This window comes from Eschrichtius robustus, chromosome 14 (genome assembly GCF_028021215.1).
Source record: "Eschrichtius robustus isolate mEscRob2 chromosome 14, mEscRob2.pri, whole genome shotgun sequence".
Lineage (NCBI taxonomy): Eukaryota > Metazoa > Chordata > Mammalia > Artiodactyla > Eschrichtiidae > Eschrichtius > Eschrichtius robustus.
The window spans coordinates 38229602-38251605 of record NC_090837.1 but is presented as its reverse complement, the minus strand read 5'-3'; the positions used below and the strand labels follow the sequence as shown (position 1 = coordinate 38251605).

Here is a 22004-nt window from a genome sequence, read left to right as displayed (position 1 = left end):
TTGGAAACCTGTCCTGGGGACCATCCTGAGACATCACAGATTGCTTCTCATGCCATCCTTTTCCCTAATCGTCATAAGATTTAGTGAGTCAGGTCATAAGTTTCATGGGAAATAAACCTTCGTTCAAGTCCATGTGTGCCCTAAGCTTCTGGCATCCAATCCACATCACCGTTGCTTTTTGTCTGTTTATTCCAGCACCGTCTTTCTCAACCAGCTCTCAGTATAAAAATGGAGTGGGGGCAAGAGGCAGAGGAGAGAACCTTTTATCCCTTATCTGTTTCCTCTTTAACAGTCCCCTCAGCAGCCTGAAATAATTTCACAAGGGGTGTGTGTTTGCGTGTTGGAGAGAAAGGATAAGAGTAAAGTAGGGAGACTGACTTCTTCTGTAGCCTGGACAAAGTACAGGGAGGTGGCAGGTCCAGAAACCACTGTTGGTGGCAGGGGAAAGGGAAGTGGATGGACCAGGCTTGGAGGCCACAGAAGCAAAGAGGAGGAGGGTACAGGTGAGTCTGAGTAGATGGAGAGGTACTTGGGGAGCTGTATCGTGTTGGGAGACCCCTGAGAGCCTAGAGCCCCATCCCCAGGCCACGGCAGGGAACATTCTTCTTGTCTTCACAAACCTGTCGTGAGTGTGTGTGGCATCTCCTTCAGGACATGGTATAATCCATAACTGCTAGGAAGTGTTATCCTGCAATTAGTGACTAGTATGAAAATGATGACAGTGATGACAATAGGAGTAATAATTCCTGAGCACTTCCCATGGGCTCAGGGCCCTCAATGCTTGATACATATTATCTCATTTAATTTTCACAATACTGACATCGGTCCTTCTGGAATCTTCATTTCTAGATGAGGGCATGGAGATTCCACACGGTTGAGTAACTTGCACAGGGTCACAAGCTGTTGAGTGCTGGGTCTGGACCTGGAACCCAGACCTTATTGACTCTAGGGCAGGTACTCTCTCCCCTCGCTACACTAGCTCTTTTTCTAGTTTGTACCATGTTTATTATTATATGTCAAGTTAAATTAGCCTTCGGCTATTGAGGCCTCATAATATGTCTGCCTAATTTATTCTGGCTTTTAAAACGTGATCCCGGGGACAAAGTGAGAGAGTGGCATGGACATATATACACTACCAAATGTAAAATAGCTACTGGGAAGCAGCCGCATAGCACAGGGAGATCAGCTCGGTGCTTTGTGACCACCTAGAGGGGTGGGATAGGGAGGGTGGGAGGGAGGCTCAAGAGGGAGGGGATATGGGGATGTATGTGTATGTATAGCTGATTCACTTTGTTATAGAGCAGAAACTAACACACCATTGAAAGCAATTATACTCCAGTAAAGATGTTAAAAAAAAAAAATGTGATCCCGGGGTTTTTTACATGTCTATGTATTCCTTTGGGTGGAAAACTAGAAGCACAGTCTGGGCTGTGGCTGGGAACAGAGCTCCCAGGAAGGTGTCTGGGGATGTGAGCCTTCTCAGGTCCCAGGTACCAATTCTGGGGCTCTCCTCCCAAATCACATAATTCCTGCTAGAGCCTGGGAGAGACGAGGAAACTTCCACCTTGGGAGAGCTGGCATAGGCAGTACTGTTCTGTTCCCTCTCAATCCATTCCATGTGGGCCAATCCAGTTTTTGCTTAGAGGAGGGCTTCAGATTGAATTTCTTAGTGAGTCTAACCCAGACCTTTTTCGTATTTATGGTTGTGAGAAAAGTGGAGGAGACTGAGGGGTTTTTTTTTTTTTTTTTCCAGCTCCCCACTGACTCCCTTAAAAAAAAATGATCCTGGCACTCTAGACTGTCAGTCACAAATTTCTCTTTCCCTTAGTAGTCTCTGCCTCCCGTCCCCCCCTCCCACTGGTCCGATTTTACGTGACAACTCTCACAACTGTTTTGACTCTCCTGAAGCATATCTCTGCTGTGCTGGATGCCCTCCTCGGGCTGGCGGCCAAATTCCCGAGTGCCAGGGAGTGGTGTGGCTTCATCTCCCCAAGGACAGGTGCGCAGGGAGCAGACAGGATGTCTGCTGAGCCAGGAGGCAGATATCCATTTGCCCTGGGGGCAGTCTGGGGCTCACCTTCGGAGCAGACCTAAAATCTTTAAATGTTCCACCTTGAGGTTCGGTCGCTCTTTTAAAAGAAATGGCCTTCGCCAGCCCCCACCCAGAACTCCCTTGTGGTAGGATGAACCTAGCTATGGACCCGAAATTTCTTGCATGCCCTCCAGCACAGCACTTGAGATGGGCTGCAGGAGCAAAAACATATATTGTCGGGACTTCCCTGGTGGTCCAGTGGTAAACAGTCTGCCTGCCAATGCAGGGGACGCGGGTTCGATCCCTGGTCAGGGAACTAAGATCCCACATGCCACGGGGCAACTAAGCCCGTGCGCCACAACTACCGAGCTCGCACACCTCAGCTAGAGAGCCTGCATGCCGCAACTATGGAGCCCATGTGTTCTGGAGCCCACACACCACAACTAGAGAGAGAAAAGAAACCCGCACGCCACAACTTGAGAAGCCTGCGCGACACAACAAAGAGCCTGCGTGCTGCAATGAAAGATCCCGAGAACCTGCATACCGCAACTACAACCTGCAGCTAAAATAAAAAATAAATAAAAAATAAACATATAGTATCTTTCTCTGAGTATGGTTTCTAAACACTCCCCCCAAACCCCCCACAGTGGTAAGATCATAGACCCAGTGCCTGGCTATGTGACCCCACCTCGGGGGTCGGGTCCATTCTAGGCTGATCATTTCCCCCTCTCCTATGGGGGTGATGAGGGTCACATGGAATGAGGTCTAGGACTGTGCTGAAAACTGAATTCCCATGTTTACACATCTGTGTTCATAGCAGCATTATTCACAATAGCCAAAAGTTGGAAGCAAGCCACATGTCCATCCATGGATGAATGGATAAACAAACTGTGGTCCATCCATACAATGGAATATTATTGAGCCTTAAAAAGGAAAGAAATTCTGACACGTGCTACAGCATGGATGAACCGTGAAGACGTTATGCTCAGTCAAATAAGCCAGTTACAAAAGGACAAATACTGAATGATTCCACTTACAGGAGTGACTTAAAGGAGTCAAATTCATAGAGACAGAAAGTAGAAGGGTAGGTACTACAGGCTGGGGGGAATAGAGAGTTATTGTTGAACGTGGACAGGGTGTCAGTTTGGGAAGATGAAAAAATTCTGCAGATGGATGGTGGTGAAGTTTACACAGCAATGTAAATGTAGTTGACGCTGGAATCTACACTTAAAAATGGTTTAAATGGTAATTGTTATGTTATATATATTTTACCACAATTTTTAAGTAAAAGTGTTTTTAAAAAGATAAAATAAATGGCCTTATTCTGGTTTCCACCTATATCCTCTAATCATGCTTTTCACGTGGAGGATTTAAAAGTATAAAGAAGCCTGTCTGTCTACCCCCATGCACAGACATGCACAGGAACTCTATCTGGCCCCTCCATCCCCTCTAACCCCTGTTCCCTGTCCTTGACCTCTACTGCTCCAGCCTAGATGCCCGTGATGCTGTCTTGGACCTGAAACACCCTCGCTTTCTCCTCTCCTGGTGCCAGGGTTGCTGCGGCTCCTCCATGCTCGGGACGTGGTCCTGAAGCCGAGATGCCCACACGCCTGCTTGAACCTCTGCGGGGCCTGCCTTCTCTGTCTCCAGCAAAGGAAAGGTATTCACAGGTCGGTTTTTATGAATTCTGCTCCATTTGGTACAGTGTGTGTTGCATATTTTCATAGTTTCACATCCATTAGAGGCAAAGCAGGAGTAGGATAAAGAGGTGGAATTTAAATGGGCACAATTTAGTCCTCTTCAGACCCTGGGGTAGGATTAGGGCAGGAGTGGACACCGGGGTCGGATGAGGCTCACAGAGATGTCTGTGCCCCTAGGAGCTCCGAGAAGGTTCTGTGAAGTGCTTCCCTTCTCTGTTGCTGCCTTTATAGAACTCAGGTCACATCGGACTTACAGAGACTCTTCAAGCCTGTAGGATACGGTCATCCCACAAACGCCTTCATTTGTGGCGTACTTGAACTTTCTGTGTGTAGGCGAGTCATCAACCTGTAGTTCATCCCCACACTCTGGCCAGAAGCACAGAGGGGGTCAGGGCGTCGATGGCGTCATCCTGAAGGGAGTGCCCGGCTCTCGTCAGAAACATGGCTGGTGAGCTCGGACCATGCTGGGGAGCCTGGGGCTTCTCTGGCCTTCACGGCAGCACTTAAAAGAGCACGCTTGGCCACAGGTGCCATCCTGGGTGGTCTTATGAGTCTCTGGTGGTTTATTTTGTTTGATTTTTGTTTGTTTTTGTAGAAATGAAAAAAAATTCACTCCATGAAAAGAAAAAGGAAAACCCCTATTTTTACAGCATATTGATTCTCAACCATAATTTCCCTACATGGAAATAAACATGCAGCTGGTACCTGGAGCCTCAGTTTGAGGAACGTGTAGGACACAAGGTCGTTCAGGAAGAAACTGTAGGAAGTCAGTCTGGCAAGAGGTGAAAACATAGACCAGTGAGAGCCTGACCAGCAATCTGGAAGTTTCTGAGACTCACTTATACTCTAGAGAGGTCCCATCCAGCCACTTCCATTCGTTTTCCTGCTCTGAGTCTGTGAGGCCGATCCAGTAGTTCTCTCTCCCTACCATCTGCTTTTTGATCCATTGCTGAAAAAGAAATCAGAAACAGTACATTACTATCTCTTGAACAGATGTTTGGGGGACTTTCCCCTCAATGTTTAGAAAAGAAGGACACTTTATAAGAGGATGTTTATCAGACTTTAACAGAGAAGCATAATGAGATTTGAATAAGATAAAGCTGTCTCAAAAAAAAAAAAAAGAGGATGTTTGTCAGAACTTGTGCACTGCTTTTGCTGTCCTCTTCTTATTGCATTTGTTTTGCACTGTTTTGGGGGCTTTGACGTTTTTTCCTCTTATAAGTTTATAAGCAATATTTAAGTGATGCTCTTTCTCCCGTAAAGTATCCAGACCACTCGATGAATCCCACCAGGCTCCACCCCCTTCCACCACCCCTCCCTCCCATGTTCTAATAACAGTAACAGCCACGGCAATATTGAGCGCTTCCTCTGGGCCAGGTCCCACGTCCAGTGTGTCACATACAACGTGTCTTTGAGCCATTACAACCACCAACCTAAGACAGATGACAGGTGGCTGAGCTGGGATCAGGCCCAGGTCTGTATGTGCTGAAGCCCAGGTACCTGACTACTGTCTAATGGATGTTCATTCCCAGTCAATTACTGCAGAAGCATCTGTTTTCAGGGTCATGTCTGCCAGAGACACTTAAGGAAAAGGAAGGAGGCCACTGGGACAGCGTGGCATTAAAGAAAGAGCATTGGTATTGTTGCTAGTTGGACCTCAGTTTCAATCTCAGCTCTGCATTTACTTGTCTCATCATGTATTAATCATTTAAACTTTGCAGGGCCTCAGTTTTCTTATCTGTTAGATGGGGGTAACATTACACATAGGCTCTAGGGATGTGGTGAGGTTTATGAGAGAAAATGCCTCATACAGTGCCTGGCACACAGTAGGGGCCTAGTGAATGGTCACCATTGTTATCATGTGTGGGCTCTGCCCCAGGGCCTCCTTTACTCTTCCTGACTGTGCCGAGGCCACATGTCTGGTCCCTTGCATCCCTCCCCACCCCTACGGTGCTTAGGCCTCTCTGCCTCTCTCTCCACAGGGGCCTGGTGCCGGCCTGCCAGGCTTACGGCTCTTTCAATGGCCACCGGGAAAAGCCACACACCTCCAGGCTTGATAAAGCAAGACCTTCCAGGTGGAAGCATAAAGACCTAATTCCCATGCCATGAATGCTTCTTGTCACTGGATAAATAGCCCAAATCTCCATAATGCAGCCTTCTGTGTTTATGTGACTGTGAATTCTTGATATCTTTGAATCCTCAGTAAGCACGTACTTTCCAGATGTCACGATCCTTAAATTACAGTTTTCCCCAACTATAAGTATGCTGCAAACATACCTGTTCCTCTCTTGTGTTTATGAAAATGAGATGTGAAGACCTGTCTTCACAGGAAAGTTTTGCATCCTCAAAAATTTCTCTTTCAACCGAAAAATAGTAGCATTTCTCTGTGAAGTTCTTCCAGTGAGGCGGGCAGCCTAGGAATGCAAAGTTTAAAAGTATTGATTAAAACACACACACACACACACACACACACACACACATACACAGAAAGCACTATGCCTTTCCTCAGCTGTGTTTAAGAGGCACAGCTATGGCCCTGCTTCCCCACGTCTGTGTGCCAAGCCAGTGACTGACGTTTGGGGACATGCTAGGAGCAAAGACTAGTCCAAGAAAGTGGCCTGCAGAATACACAGTAGTTAAAACTATATAATCTGGAAGATATCTACCCTGAGCCTTTGTTCCTCTGTGTCTGGATTAGTCTTTACAATGACAGAAATAACAGACACAGCAACAAAAAGCAGCACAGGCACAGATGTTCAACGTCAGTCTGGAATCACGTGGCACCTGTAAACAAGTGGCTGGGAGAGCCCAGAACTAGAACTAGGCTCACGGAACAAACGTGACTGAGCTGGACTGAAGGAAACCAAGTGGAATCGGGTGTGGGTCAAAGGAGAGAAACACAGGCTTGGTTGCAGACCCAACACTCAGGGTTTGACCAAAGGTTTCACTATCAAAGGACAAGAAGGCGCCATAACATCTTCTCAAAAAGAAATACAATCTGGCTTCAGGAACAGAAAGTTCCATCTGCACGTTAACCACGGGTCATCCATCCCCAGGTGAAGGGTATAAAATGAGGACAGGGACGGGTCTGGGGTGGCCAGCCTTGGACTTTCCTGAAGGAAATGTTTGGGACCAGTTTGTCCCCGAGGACCTGACTCAGCTAATTATAAACAAGTGCTGGAGGGCCTGGTGCTGTTTGGAAACACAAGTGCCTGAGCGCCACCGCCTGGCACGGGGCCGTGGGAGCAGCGGGGGCGGAGGCCACCCTGTGTGATGCCTTCACTGCCAATAAAACGGGGTGTGGGGGGCGCACATGGCGGGGGCACCCATCCCCGGGTACAAGGGGCTCAGACTCACCGTTGGCCTCGGGTGCTGTGGTTGGCTCGCTCTGCAGGGCCAGGGGCACCGCTGCCCCTGATGGGCCCGGGGGACCGGGGGGGCCCTTGGGGCCCGGCATGCCCGGCACCCCAGGCAAGCCAGGCAGACCCCTCGGCCCGGGCACCCCAGGCTCCCCCACGGTGCCCTGAAGTCCCTGGAAGCCGGGGGGGCCCTGGGGGCCCGGGAGTCCGTCCTTGCCTGGTGGGCCGGGGGGGCCTGGGTCCCCACTGGGGCCCTGAGGGCCGGGCTTCCCGGGGGACCCGCGGGAGCCTTTGGGGCCCTGCAGGCCTTTGGAGCCTTTGCCGCCACGCTCTCCAGGGGGGCCGACTGGCCCGATCGGGCCCCTCTCACCGGCCGGGCCGGGAGGGCCAGGCTCCCCCTTCTCTCCCTTCTGTCCCTTGTTGCCAGTGGGACCCGGGGGTCCCTGCTGTCCTCTGTCACCTTTCGGACCCCTGGGGCCAGGAGGACCTAAAACAAAAAAAAGACAAAAGGCACAAATGTGAAATCCACGACGCCTCTGGTCATCTGGGACCATTTTGTCACCAGCAGGAAGGCTGTGCGGGTTGAGATCGGGATGCCCTCCCTCTTATTTCCTCCTCTTTCCACTGATGTGATGAATATTTATGAGCTACCTGTTATATGACAAGCCCCATGTAAGGTGGGGGAGAAGGGGTTGAATTAGACCAAAGAGATGCCATCGAGTGTTGAGAGGCCCTGTGCTGTAATTCCTGCACCACACCGGCCCCGCCTCTCCTCTCTGCTCCTCCCACTGGGGCTCCTGTCCCCTTCAGCGGTGCTGCGGGCACACTGCTGTCCTTAGGGCTGAGCCTCACGGTGGACCAGCTTGCAGGGACGGGCGGTCTCCATGAGAAGCGCTCTCGGGGCCAGAGCTGAGGAGGATCAGTTTCATTTTTTCCAGAGAGTCTAATGATACAAAGAGGGAAGGTGAACTAGAGAAAAAAATAGGTGGACCATCTAATTGGCAAGGGAGAAAAAAAGACACCATTTTCCACCAAAGGAGGAAAAAGCAGTTCCCCCTAAAAAAGGTTGGGAGAAGAAGGCAAATACCTGTTCATCCCTTCTTGTTCCAAAAGGAAGTTCACATAACATGGGATTGTTTTGTTTTCTCTGAGTTCTCAGGGGTAGGTAACGGGGATGTCACACAAATACATCACAACAAGGATTTGTATAGAAAATGACAGTGTGAGGTACTTTCACATACATTATGTCACCTGACCTTCATCTATGACATATAATTCCCACAGCACACCTGAGGACACGCAGGGCCACAGACACCAAGCTCTTTGTTCAAGGTTACTTAGTGACTCAGGACAGATCTACCCAGGGGAGTAAGACACGGACAGTCACCATCTGGGAGAGGAGCTGGGACAGGAATTCAGGGCTTCTCGTGTTGAAATGGATGCATCGTGGAGGGCACTGTGCTCAAATATCCTGCTGCCTGGAATCTTAGAGTTTGAGATCTCACTATTCTTCGTGAATAAGTATAAGAGCTTCACACCCATTCTTTGGACAGAAGCAGAGAGCCTTTGAGGCTGGAAGGGCGGAGGTGCAGGGGAAAGGCAGGGTTGGTGGGACTCCCACACACAGTTTTTCCTATTCCCCTGCACCAGCACACCCCACCGGCTGGTCGGGATGGAACAGTGAAGCAGCCTTTCCCGCCTCAGTAGGGGGACTCTCTGCACCCTCCCATCCCAGGCCCTAATGGACATCACTGCACCCACATACCATCCATGGCCAAGTCCAGCCTGCCATCTCTGCTGTCCCTTAGCAGGAGCCTAGGTCCTGGACTCAGCTTTCCTTACTTGAGGCTACCCATGACGTTGCCCCTGGACTTACTGGCAGGACCCTCTACAGAGCTGTAAGCGAGTTTATGCCAATGGCTAGCACTGGCCTCAATGCGTTCTTTCTAGGGTTATCTACTCCATAAGTGGGAGACTTTGGGATGAAGCACCCTCTCCCTGAACCCATTTCATTGACTTCTGTCCATCCGCTCCTGTTGACTCCTCTCTACCATAAGCTCCCCTGGGCTCTGGGTCCTTATCTCCATCTCATAGTCGGAAGGCCCATCTTCTCTGGGATGTCCCGCCAGCACCCCCAACCTGGTGTGTCTACACTGACCTTGTCATCTCTGCTGTTCACGTCCTCCTCCTGCCATCCCTCATCCCACTGCATCATCACGACCATCCCATCACCATCCTAGTGTGAGTGTTCTCTCTCTTCCTCTCTCCCTCCTGCCCCTCTCTGTCTTTCTGGTAGATTTTCACAGTTACCTCTTAACTGCTCTTCCTACCTCTGATTGCTCTCCATTCATCCCACTCTGCATCTTTCGCCTTCTTTACACGTAAGTCTGGTCTCCACCTGCTCCAGAATATTCAGCCCCTTCTTGATCACCTGATGTCAAGGCTTTCATGACCTGGTCTCACGTGTGTTTATTCCATCCTCCCCTACACTTATGCAAGCTTCTTCTCTTAGAATTTTCTCTGCCCATATCCATCTGGAGAATTCCTGTTCACCCACCATGTAATCCTCCCAGGTCACTCCAGATGGAAGTTTTTCCTCTTTCTATGATTTTTTAGTCCTTGTTTGTTCTTTGAGGATCCTTCCCCATCTAGCTACTAGATTATAGGCCATAGTCATTATCCAGCAAGTGTTTATCAAATCAATGTGCATCACAGGTCAAAAAGCCCAGTGCACTAATGCCAACATTATGGGCCCCAGCAGAGACCAGAAGGGAGAGATTTTGGGGGAACGGTGTCCTGCCTGGTGTCCCTCACCTCATTCCAAGAAGTACAGCTCCACTCAATCTACATATCAGGTTGACCCTGGCTGCCAGTATGGAATCACCATGGAGAGATGTCTTTCCTGACTCTACTCACACTTCAGAATTGATCTAGTGGTCTTTTATCCACAATCTGATTTTTTTTTTCTGTTTAACTTGATGAGGCTTATTAAACAGCCAAGCCATTTAGTAAAGACATGGAGGGTGGGTTTTCATTGCCAGATCAGTCTCCTTTAAAAAATAACTTAGAGGCTTCCCTGGTGGCACAGTGGTTAAGAATCTGCCTGTCAATGCAGGGGACACGGGTTCGATCCCTGGTCTGGGAAGATCCCACATGCCACGGAGCAACTAAGCCTGTGCGCCACAACTACTGAGCCTGAGCTCTAGAGCCTGTGCACCACAACTACTGAAGCCTGCATGCCACAACTACTGAAGCCCGTGCACCCTAGAGCCCATGCGTCGCAACTACTGAGCCCACGTGCTGCAACTACTGAAGCCTGCGTGCCTAGACCCCGTGCTCCACAACAGGAGAAGCCACCGCAATGAGAAGCCCGAGCACCACAACAAAGAGTAGCCCCTGCTCACCGCAACTAGAGAAAGCCCATGCACACAGCAACGAAGACCCAATGCAGCCAAAAATAAATTTTAAAAAATAATAAAAATTTAAAAAAATAGAGAGGACTCTCACTCTTCTAAAAAAAAATAACTTAGTTCCTTTGTGTAGTTGAGAAATAGTGTCTTACAGATTATTAGTGGGTAAGGTGGCATGTGTGTTCCTCCACAACGGATGTAGCATTATGGAAGATGCTAGTGGAACAACACTGACAATAGGCCAAAACGAACAAACAAAAATCTGATTTATTTAGAAAAAGGGCAAAAATAAAAGTAACTTTTTTTTTTTCCCTCAGCTACTTCTGTTTTGTTTATGTTCTATGTTTAGCCTTAAGAAATCCAAATAATGAGGAAGGTCTGTTGGGAAATTCAAGTGCTTTAGAAATTCTTTATCCTTATCCTCTTCGTGGATTTGCCAATAATCAGTGTTTCTTGATCACTCACGTCTGGGGTTGGTGCTATACTTGCAAGTTACGGGAAGTAAGTTCACTTGCAGCCATGAAATAGTACCCGTTCCGGGGCCTGTCTCCCTGTTCTGAATGTTCTGACAGACCCACGTGACAGGGACTTGTATTTGTTCCAGAACGCCCTCCTCTGGTTTCCGACAGAATTCCAAAGACATACAACTCTCTCTTTGCCTCCTCACATGAATCCAAGACATCCCTTACCTGGGGTGACAGCTTTTCGTGAATCTTATTTCTTTCTGGGGTCGGGTAGTTTATCGTATTCAGCTGTTTCCCTCTGAACCGAAGGTGTGCTTGAATGGCCCCACATCCTCCACATAGAATCATGGCTTATTTTAAGAACAGCATAAAAACAAGGATCCCACAGTCAACACAAAATACCAACAGATGCTAATTTCCAGATCTTGAGAAGGAAGGGAATAAGACACTGGGAGAAGATGCAAGATTTTGCCTTTGATAAAGTCTAAAATCCTACTTGTGATGGATTTCCTAGCTGGATTAGCATAAAAACTGAATTTTTCATATGAAGCACTACATCCATCATAAATAGGTTATCTGTCTCTCTCTTTAAGATGAAGTTTTATATTCATGGCTGTGGATAAACTCCTAGCAAGCACACTATTATCAACGCATGTCTTCATCCACAGCTGCCCCATCCGCAGAGCTAGAGCAGGAGGCTGGCACTCTGCCTACAGATGCTGGGCTATGTGAAAACGTATTCTGTGTGTCCCATACCTAGGGGATTCATTCATTCATATACTTGGCTCATATATATGATTCATTCATTCATATACTTGGCTCATTCATATACTTTGCTCCTTAAGACCTAGATATTTGCTAATCATTTCTTTTTAAAAATCACTAAGAGAAAGAGCTAAAACCATTTCAAAAGTCAGCACTGGATCCCCCTACAAAGCCCATCATTAATGCCATAGGTATATCTTCCTCTAGGACCTGGGATGCTGGTATTGCTTTTGGCATCTAGATGATCCCAGGCTTTTAGGTATTACTTGAATCTTTTATTAGGCAGCTATTGAAGTGAAAATAAAATGAAATAAAATATAAGCCATCCATAGTGCCTTAAAACTGAGAACACTGAGATAAATGATGAGGGAGTATTTATGAGCTCATGTGATAACAACTTGAATTCAGAGTCAAGAAAGTGTAACACTGGCCACAGCAACAGTCAGCTCTACCCACCACCAGAGCCTCCCATCGAGCCTCTTAGATAGCCTCAACCACCAGAGGGCAGACAGCAGAAGCAAGAAAAACTACAATCCTGCAGCCGGTGGACCAAAAACCACAGTTACAGAAAGATACACAAGATGAAAAGGCAGAGGGCTATGTACCAGATGAAGGAACAAGAAAAAACCCCAGAAAAACAACTAAATGAAGTGGAGATAGGCAACCTTCCAAAAAAAAGAATTCAGAATAATGATAGTGAAGATGATCCAGGACCTCGGAATAAGAATGGAGGCAAAGATTGAGAAGATGCAAGAAATGATTAACAAAGACCTAGAAGAATTAAAGAACAAACAAGCAGAGATGACCAATACAATAACTGAAATGAAAACTACACTAGAAGGAATCAATAGCAGAATAACTGAGGCAGAAGAACGGATAAGTGACCTGGAAGACAGAATGGTGGAATTCACTGCTGTGGAACAGACTAAAGAAAAAAGAATGAAAAGAAATGAAGACAGCCTAAGAGACCTCTGGGACAACATTAAACGCAACAACATTCGCATTATAGGGGTCCCAGAAGGAGAAGAGAGAGAGAAAGGACCCGAGAAAATATCTGAAGAGATTATGGTCGAAAACTTCCCTAACATGGGAAAGGAAATAGCCACCCAAGTCCAGGAAGCGCAGAGAGTCCCATACAGAATAAACCCAAGGAGAAACACGCCGAGACACATAGTAATCAAAGTGGCAAAAATTAAAGACAAAGAAAAATTATTGAAAGCAGCAAGGGAAAAATGACAAATAACATACAAGGGAACTCCCATAAGGTTAACAGCTGATTTCTCAGCAGAAACTCTGCAAGCCAGAAGGGAGTGGCATGATATACTTAAAGTGATGAAAGGGAAGAACCTACAACCAAGATTACTCTGCCCGGCAAGGATCTCATTTAGATTTGATGGAGAAATCAAAAGCTTTACAGACAAGCAAAAGCTACGAGAATTCAGCACCACCAAACCAGCTCTACAACAAATGCTAAAGGAACTTCTCTAAGTGGGAAACACAAGAGAAGAAAAGGACCTACAAAAACAAACCCAAAACAATTAAGAAAATGGTCATAGGAACATACATATTGATAATTACCTTAAACGTGAATGGATTAAATGCCCCAACCAAAAGACATAGACTGGCTGAATGGATACAAAAACAAGACCCATATATATGCTGTCTACAAGAGACCCACTTTAGACCTAGGGACACATACAGACTGAAAGTGAGGGGATGGAAAAAGATATTCCATGCAAATGGAAATCAAAAGAAAGCTGGAGTAGCTATACTCATATCAGATAAAATAGACTTTAAAATAAAGAATGTTACAAGAGACAAGGAAGGACACTACATAATGATCCAGGGATCAATCCAAGAAGAAGATATAACAATTATAAATATATATGCACCCAACATAGGAGCACCTCAATACATAAGGCAACTGCTAACAGCTATGAAAGAGGAAATCGACAGTAACACAATAATAGTGGGGAACTTTAACACCTCACTTACACCAATGGACAGATCATCCAAAATGAAAATAAATAAGGAAACAGAAGCTTTAAATGACACAATAGACCAGATAGATTTAATTGATATATATAGGACATTCCATCCAAAAACAGCAGATTACACGTCTTCTCAAGTGCGCACGGAACATTCTCCAGGATAGATCACATCTTGGGTCACAAATCAAGCCTCAGTAAATTTAAGAAAATTGAAATCATATCAAGCATCTTTTCTGACCACAACGCTATGAGATTAGAAATGAATTACAGGGAAAAAAACGTAAAAAAGACAAACACATGGAGGCTAAACAATACGTTACTAAATAACCAAGAGATCACTGAAGAAATCAAAGAGGAAATAAAAAAATACCTAGAGACAAATGACAATGAAAACACGACGACCCAAAACCTATGGGATGCAGCAAAAGCAGTTCTAAGAGGGAAGTTTATAGCTATACAAGCCTACCTCAAGAAACAAGAAAAATCTCAAGTAAACAATCTAACCTTACACCTAAAGAAGCTAGAGAAAGAAGAACAAACAAAACCCAAAGTTAGCAGAAGGAAAGAAATCATAAAGATCAGAGCAGAAATAAATGAAATAGAAACAAAGAAAACAATAGCAAAGATCAATAAAACTAAAAGTTGGTTCTTTGAGAAGATAAACAAAATTGATAAGCCATTAGCCAGACTCATCAAGAAAAAGAGGGAGAGGACTCAAATCAATAAAATCAGAAATGAAAAAGGAGAAGTTACAACAGACACCACAGAAATACAAAGCATCCTAAGAGACTACTACAAGCAACTTTATGCCAATAAAATGGACAACCTGGAAGAAATGGACAAATTCTTAGAAAGGTATAACCTTCCAAGACTGAACCAGGAAGAAACAGAAAATATGAACAGACCAATCACAAGTAATGAAATTGAAACTGTGATTAAAAATCTTCCAACAAACAAAAGTCCAGGACCAGATGGCTTCACAGGTGAATTCTATCAAACATTTAGAGAAGAGCTAACACCCATCCTTCTCAAACTCTTCCAAAAAATTGCAGAGGAAGGAACACTCCCAAACTCATTCTATGAGGCCACCATCACCCTGATACCAAAACCAGACAAAGACACTACAAAAAAAGAAAATTACAGACCAATATCACTGATGAATATAGATGCAAAAATCCTCAACAAAATACTAGCAAACAGAATCCAACAACACATTAAAAGGATCATACACCATGATCAAGTGGGATTTATCCCAGGGATGCAAGGATTCTTCAATATACGCAAATCAATCAATGTGATACACCATATTAACAAATTGAAGAATAAAAACCATATGATCATCTCAATAGATGCAGAAAAAGCTTTTGACAAAATTCAACACCCATTTCTGATAAAAACTCTCCAGAAAGTGGGCATAGAGGGAACCTACCTCAACATAATAAAGGCCATATATGACAAACCCACAGCAAACATCATTCTCAATGGTGAAAAACTGAAAGCATTTCCTCTAAGATCAGGAACGAGACAAGGATGTCCACTCTCACCACTATTATTCAACATAGTTCTGGAAGTCCTAGCCATGGCAATCAGAGAAGAAAAAGAAATAAAAGGAATACAAATTGGAAAAGAAGAAGTAAAACTGTCACTGTTTGCGGATGACATGATACTATACATAGAGAATCCTAAAACTGCCACCAGAAAACTGCTAGAGCTAATTAATGAATATGGTAAAGTTGCAGGATACAAAATTAATGCACAGAAATCTCTTGCATTCCTATACACTAAGGATGAAAAATCTGAAAGAGAAATTATGGAAACACTCCCATTTACCATTGCAACAAAAAGAATAAAATACCTAGGAATAAACCTACCTAGGGAGACAAAAGACCTGTATGCAGAAAACTATAAGACACTGATGAAAGAAATTAAAGATGATACCAACAGATGGAGAGATATACCATGTTCTTGGATTGGAAGAATCAACATTGTGAAAATGAGTATACTACACAAAGCAATCTACAGATTCAATGCAATCCCTATCAAATTACCAATGGCATTTTTTACGGAGCTAGAACAAATCATCTTAAAATTTGTATGGAGACACAAAAGACCCCGAATAGCCAAAGCAGTCTTGAGGCAAAAAAATGGAGCTGGAGGAATCAGACTCCCTGACTTCAGACTCTACTACAAAGCTACAGTAATCAAGACAATATGGTACTGGCACAAAAACAGAAACATAGATCAATGGAACAAGATAGAAAGCCCAGAGATTAACCCACGCACCTATGGTCAACTAATCTATGACAAAGGAGGCAAAGATATACAATGGAGAAAAGACAGTCTCTTCAATAAGTGGTGCTGGGAAAACTGGACAGCTACATGTAAAAGAATGAAATTAGAATACTCCGTAACACCATACACAAAAATAAACTCAAAATGGATTAGAGACCTAAATATAAGACTGGACACTATAAAACTCTTAGAGGAAAACATAGGAAGAACACTCTTTGACATAAATCACAGCAAGATCTTTTTTGATCCACCTCCTAGAGTAATGGAAATAAAAACAAAAATAAACAAGTGGGACCTAATGAAACTTCAAAGCTTTGGCACAGCAAAGGAAACCATAAACAAGACGAAAAGACAACCCTCAGAATGGGAGAAAATATTTGCAAATGAATCAACGGACAAAGGATTAATCTCCAAAATATATAAACAGCTCATTCAGCTCAATATCAAAGAAACAAACACCCCAATCCAAAAATGGGCAGAAGACCTAAATAGACATTTCTCCAAAGAAGACATACAGACGGCCACGAAGCACATGAAAAGATGCTCAACATCACTAATTATTAGAGAAATGCAAATCAAAACTACAATGAGGTATCACCTCACTCCTGTTAGAATGGGCATCATCAGAAAATCTACAAACAAGAAATGCTGGAGAGGGTGTGGAGAAAAGGGAACCCTCTTGCACTGTTGGTGGGAATGTAAATTGATACAGCCACTATGGAGAACAATATGGAGGTTCCTTAAAAAACTAAAAATAGAATTACCATATGACCCAGGAATCCCACTACTGGGCATATACCCAGAGAAAACCGTAATTCAAAAAGACACATGCACCCGAATGTTCATTGCAGCACTATTTACAATAGCCAGGTCATGGAAGCAACCTAAATGCCCATCAGCAGACGAATGGATAAAGAAGTTGTGGTACATATATACAATGGAATATTACTCAGCCATAAAAAGGAACGAAATTGAGTCATTTGTTGAGACGTGGATGGATCTAGAGACTGTCATACAGAGTGAAGTAAGTCAGAAAGAGAAAAACAAATATCGTATATTAATGCATGTATGTGGAACCTAGAAAAATGGTACAGATGAGCCAGTTTGCAGGGCAGAAGTTGAGACACAGATGTAGAGAATGGACATATGGACACCAAGGGGGGAAAACTGCGGTGGGGTGGGGATGGTGGTGTGCTGAATTGGGCGATTGGGATTGACATGTATACACTGATGTGTATAAAATTGATGCCTAATAAGAAACTGCAGTATAAACAAACAAACAAACAAATAAGAAAGTGTAACACTACATGTGAGGCAGACATGATGTCTCATACAGAAGAGCAAACTGGAGATTTGCTTTCAAGGCCAAGTGGGTGGCTGCCTGGCTTGGGATTCTGAAATGCCAGGATACCCATGTTGCTGATAAAGCCACCAAAGGCTCCAGAAATGCCTGTATATAACCGACACCAGAACTTGGAGCAACCGTGTTTGCACTGCCAGCAAAACCTTCTCCCCAGGTTCCCAGGCTCCAGAGCCCAGAGCCTTGAACACCCGAATCCCCTAAACAAGCAGCTCTAAAGAGGACAGAAGACTAAATCACTGTGCCATTTCTGCTTTAACAACCAAACTGCAGGCCTTGAGAAGGGCCCAGCCCTGTGTCCTATGCCAGAGATAACTTTCCAATTCGTTTTCCAACAAAACTGCTGGTGCTTAACAGAAAGTAGAGAAACCACTTTAATTCTTACTGCCATTCAACATCTTGGAGACTCTGTTTTAGAACCACGAGTGGTTGGGTTGGAAGACAGAACAAAACAGTAATATAATCTGACATATTTTTCTTCTTATTAAAAAATCTACTTTGCATGCAATGAAATTAATCAAACATTTATTTAATACCCACATATGAAAAAGTGGTCCTGCTTCACTTAGGTGAAAAGGAATATACAAATTAAAAGGAAATTTAAGGGGCTTCCCTGGTGGCGCAGTGGTTGAGAGTCTGCCTGCCAATGCAGGGGACACGGGTTCGAGCCCTGGTCTGGGAGGATCCCACATGCCGCGGAGCAACTGGGCCCATGAGCCACAACTACTGAGCCTGAGCGTCTGGAGCCTGTGCTCCGCAACAAGAGAGGCCGCGATAGTGAGAGGCCCGCGCGCCGCGATGAAGAGTGGCCCCCACTTGCCGCAACTGGAGAAAGCCCTCGCACAGAAACAAAGACCCAACACAGCCAAAAATTTAAAAAAATAATAAATAAATAAATAATAAATAAATAATTTTTTTAAAAAAAGGAAATTTAAGAGATATTTCTTGGCAATCATTTTGAAGAAGAATTTGATTCTTGACCTCATGTTCAAGACAGTCAGGCTTCTGAAAAGCCATGGAAGCTCTCTCTCGACAGAGGAGGATATACTTAAACCACTGTTTCTCACCAACTGGCCACGGTCTACATCGATGCCTTTGAATTGCCTACTCTCAAGGCTCCCCAGACAAGTGGTCTTGTTTGGGGAAGAGTATCAAGAGGGGGTGGGGTCGGCAGTGAGAGGAATCGAGGCCTCATGCCTGATCCACTTTGCTCCATGCCCTGTTCTGCTGTGTGTGCTGTCCAGGCTTCCTGTGCATCTTTCTAGGTCCAGATCAAATGTCAGTCTCTCACTGAAGCCTTAACTGATAGCTCTCCTGAAGATAAACTCTCGTGTATTCAACCTCCCCAAACATGCCATCTTTCTCCTGAATCATCCGAGGGCAGCAGGGTACCGTGTGGAAGCATGGGTTTAGGGACCAGACAGACCCGAGTTTAGCACTACCTACCACTGACTAGCTGCTTGATCTTGGATTAGTTACTCAGGCTCTCTGTGCCTCAGCCCCCCTCCCTGCAAATGGGGATGCTGACGATTCCTACCTTAAGGAGCTGTAACAATGAACAGAGACAACTTATCCAAGTGCTCACTGGCATGACTGGCATGTTGCAGACACTCAATAAAAGTCGATTAGGGACTTCCCTGGTGGCACAGTGGTTGGGAATCCGCCTGCCAATGCAGGGGACACAGGTTCGAGCCCTGGTCCTGGAAGATTCCACATGCCGTGGAGCAACTAAGCCTGTGCGCCACAACTACTGAGCCCACACGCCACAACTACTGAAGCCTGTGCGCCTAGAGCCTGTGTTCTGCAACAAGAGAAGCCACCACAATGAGAAGCCTGCACACCTCAATGAAGAGTAGCCCCCGCTCGCCGCAACTAGAGAAAGCCCGTGCACTGCAAGACCCAACGCAGCCAAAAATAAATAAAATAAATAAATTTATATAAAAAAAAGTGGATTAAAAAATGAGTGAAAGCCAGGGGTCGGCAGCACTGAGTGTGATTCCTCTCCTGGGCTGGGCACCAGGAAGCCAGCAGTTAAGTACTTTTGGACCCACATGGTACAACTATAGTCCTTGTGCACATGAAGCTGTTGTTTTCCACGGCGATGTACTGGCTGGGGCTCCAGTGGAGGGAAGTCTTGAATAGGAACTGAACAAACTCACTCTTGGGTATGAATATTAGCTAACCCCCTGCCAGGCACTGCACTGTTTTATTTACATTATCTCATTAGGTCCTTATAACTCTAAAAGGTAGATGCAGATGGGAAAACCGAGGCACAGAGAGGCTAAGGAAGTTGGTACTTGTATCCAGGGCTATCAGGCTCTAGAGCTTTTGTTCTCACCCACTAAACCTCGTGCTTCTCTCAGAACAGCAGGTGCAGGGAACTCTCTGATTGCACTAGGAGGATGTGACTTACACCTGCATGGCTTGCAGAGAATAGCTCAGGAGGTGAGGTGAACTTGCCACCCAAGAGTGGGTGTTATGAGTATGAAGTCCTCCATGTGCCTAATTAGGATAAAAAGCATGACATTATTGGTAACAAAAAAAATAGGGCTTTCTTAAGGTTTGGGGGTTTGTGGATATAGAGATAATTGTTATCAGGATTCAACATATGACTTAATATCTAGTTCCACATTATCATCTGGCTTCAGTGCCATCTAATCAGTCAGCTTCAGCTTTCACTTCCTAATGAGGCAAGTGTCTCCTGTGGCTGAAATGTCCCAGAAGCATTAGGGTTCTTGAAGTGCAAGTCACCAAGAATTTCCTGGAAAGCATCAGGGTATTCTAAATCTTGCAGAGGCAAACCCAGCATAAGCCAATATTAATCCCATCCTGCTCCTTCCTCTTTTATCCCATCTGTCCCTCATCCTCAGGGGTGGGATGTGCATACAGAGAAACAGGAAAGGTGCTAGAGATGCAGGGTGGGAGGAAACGCTTGCATTTGGAAGTGGAGGTCTTCCCCCAGTCTCTGGTTCTCTTGGAATCGCCGGTGGGCATTCCTGTCCTGGAGGAAGTTGAACACATTGAATAGAAAGGGGGTGGCTTGGCTTGAGAAGTTTCTCAGGTCAGCTCACAGAAAGCGCAGGTAATGAGAAGACCAAGGATAAATGTAAATGGGAAAGCATATGAAAAAAAGAAAATACCATTCAGAAACCAAACTCTGAGGGCTTTCAGAGACACTGAGCCAGGAACCTCACCCTAAGAAACATCTCCCACTTAATACGTCTAAACAGACCTCCCTTTCTGCATCTCCTGGTCGGTACTGCCATCCGCCTAGGTGCTCAAGCCAAACACTTAGGAGACACCCATTCCTCCCCTTCCCCTGCCCTCCATGGCTGATGCATCCGTGAGCCTCGTCCACCTGCAGGCAGCAGCCCCTAACCCCGTGTTTAGTTTCTGTCCACAGCACCCCGATTCCTACGATGTACTTGTGCCTCTTGGCTGCCCCTTTGGGCTTGGGACACTTTGGGGAGGGAAATCCAGTGTCCTGTGCACCAAACGTAGTCAAGAAGGGATTGGCACAGACTCCAAACTGCACAGCCCCTCCAGCCCGGGGGTTCCTTACCCCGGTGGGCACGGCCTGCTGTCCAGGGAAGGGCAGGGCTGTCCTTGATTCTGCCTCTGCGATTCCTCCTGACTGAGGAGACCCACTTCTGTCATCTCCACCGCTACCATCCATCCCACGTCACCCATGACTGGTCCATCGCCCCTCACTGGACCCCTGCCTCCAGGCTCACTCCCCCAGAATCTGTTCTCCCCCCAGAGAACATTTATTTTTGTATTTAAAAACGTAACTATTTTAGTATTTAAAAACATAAATATTTTTATATTTAAAAAATAAATATTTTTATATTAAAAAATATAAATCACGTCATGTCACCACCTTCCTTAAAACTCCCCTTCAAACTTAGAATGAAATCCCATCTCCCTGCCCTCACAGGCTCCCTCAGGACGGCTGGGAGGGGGGGGTGTGCACTTCCTGTGATTATCAATGGGGTTCGCACCATGGGCTTTGCACCAGACACACTGGGCTCAGATCCTGTTTAGCTGCTTATCATTTCTGTAAATTTAAGCAAGTGCCTTAAACCTCTCAATGCCTTAGTTTCCTCATCTATAAACAGGTGATGATTTTCTGAGTACCTGCCATACAGAGTGGGTGTTAGGACTCACCAGGATGGTTCATGAAAAGCCCTCATTCCTCTCACACTCAATATCAGCTGATAAAAATAATCAGAACAATGGAAACATTAACTAATTTAAAGCCGGGCTCTGAATCTTCAACCATGAGCTTTTCATACCCTTCCTTAGCTGTTAAGCCGCACTGTCTGTAAACTAAATATGTCAGAAGTTTCCTTGTACAAGAGAAGTTAACAATTAAACCCATGGAATAATAAAACTATGAAATTTATAGCTAGAAAATGTCCAGAATACCATGATAGGATTGCCTAAGCTATAACAACTTTAAGAGACAATTAGAAAGCTCTTATTTTCTGAGGTTGAACGTCTGCTGAGATCTGCCCTCATTCTGAATTTAGGTTGAGAAAGAATAGGAAAAAAAATGAATCAAGCACTGAAGAACTTTCTGGTCATCTGAAAGCCCACCTCTTTATTCAGAGTATGACTCATACCTACAA

General features: G+C 45.2%; 1 protein-coding gene across 2 annotated transcripts in view; it reads right to left on the bottom strand.

Moving 5' to 3' along the window:
• Window positions 1-22004, bottom strand: part of COLEC12 (collectin subfamily member 12) — a 203995-nt gene that overhangs the window by 12971 nt on the left and 169020 nt on the right. For both annotated transcript variants that reach the window (XM_068563561.1, XM_068563562.1), the window contains 3 exons: window positions 7090-7578; window positions 6010-6146; window positions 4572-4681 (listed from right to left, as the gene is read on the bottom strand). In XM_068563561.1, the coding sequence (XP_068419662.1) occupies window positions 4572-4681; window positions 6010-6146; window positions 7090-7578 (736 nt within the window). The remainder of the gene's footprint in view (window positions 1-4571; window positions 4682-6009; window positions 6147-7089; window positions 7579-22004) is intronic.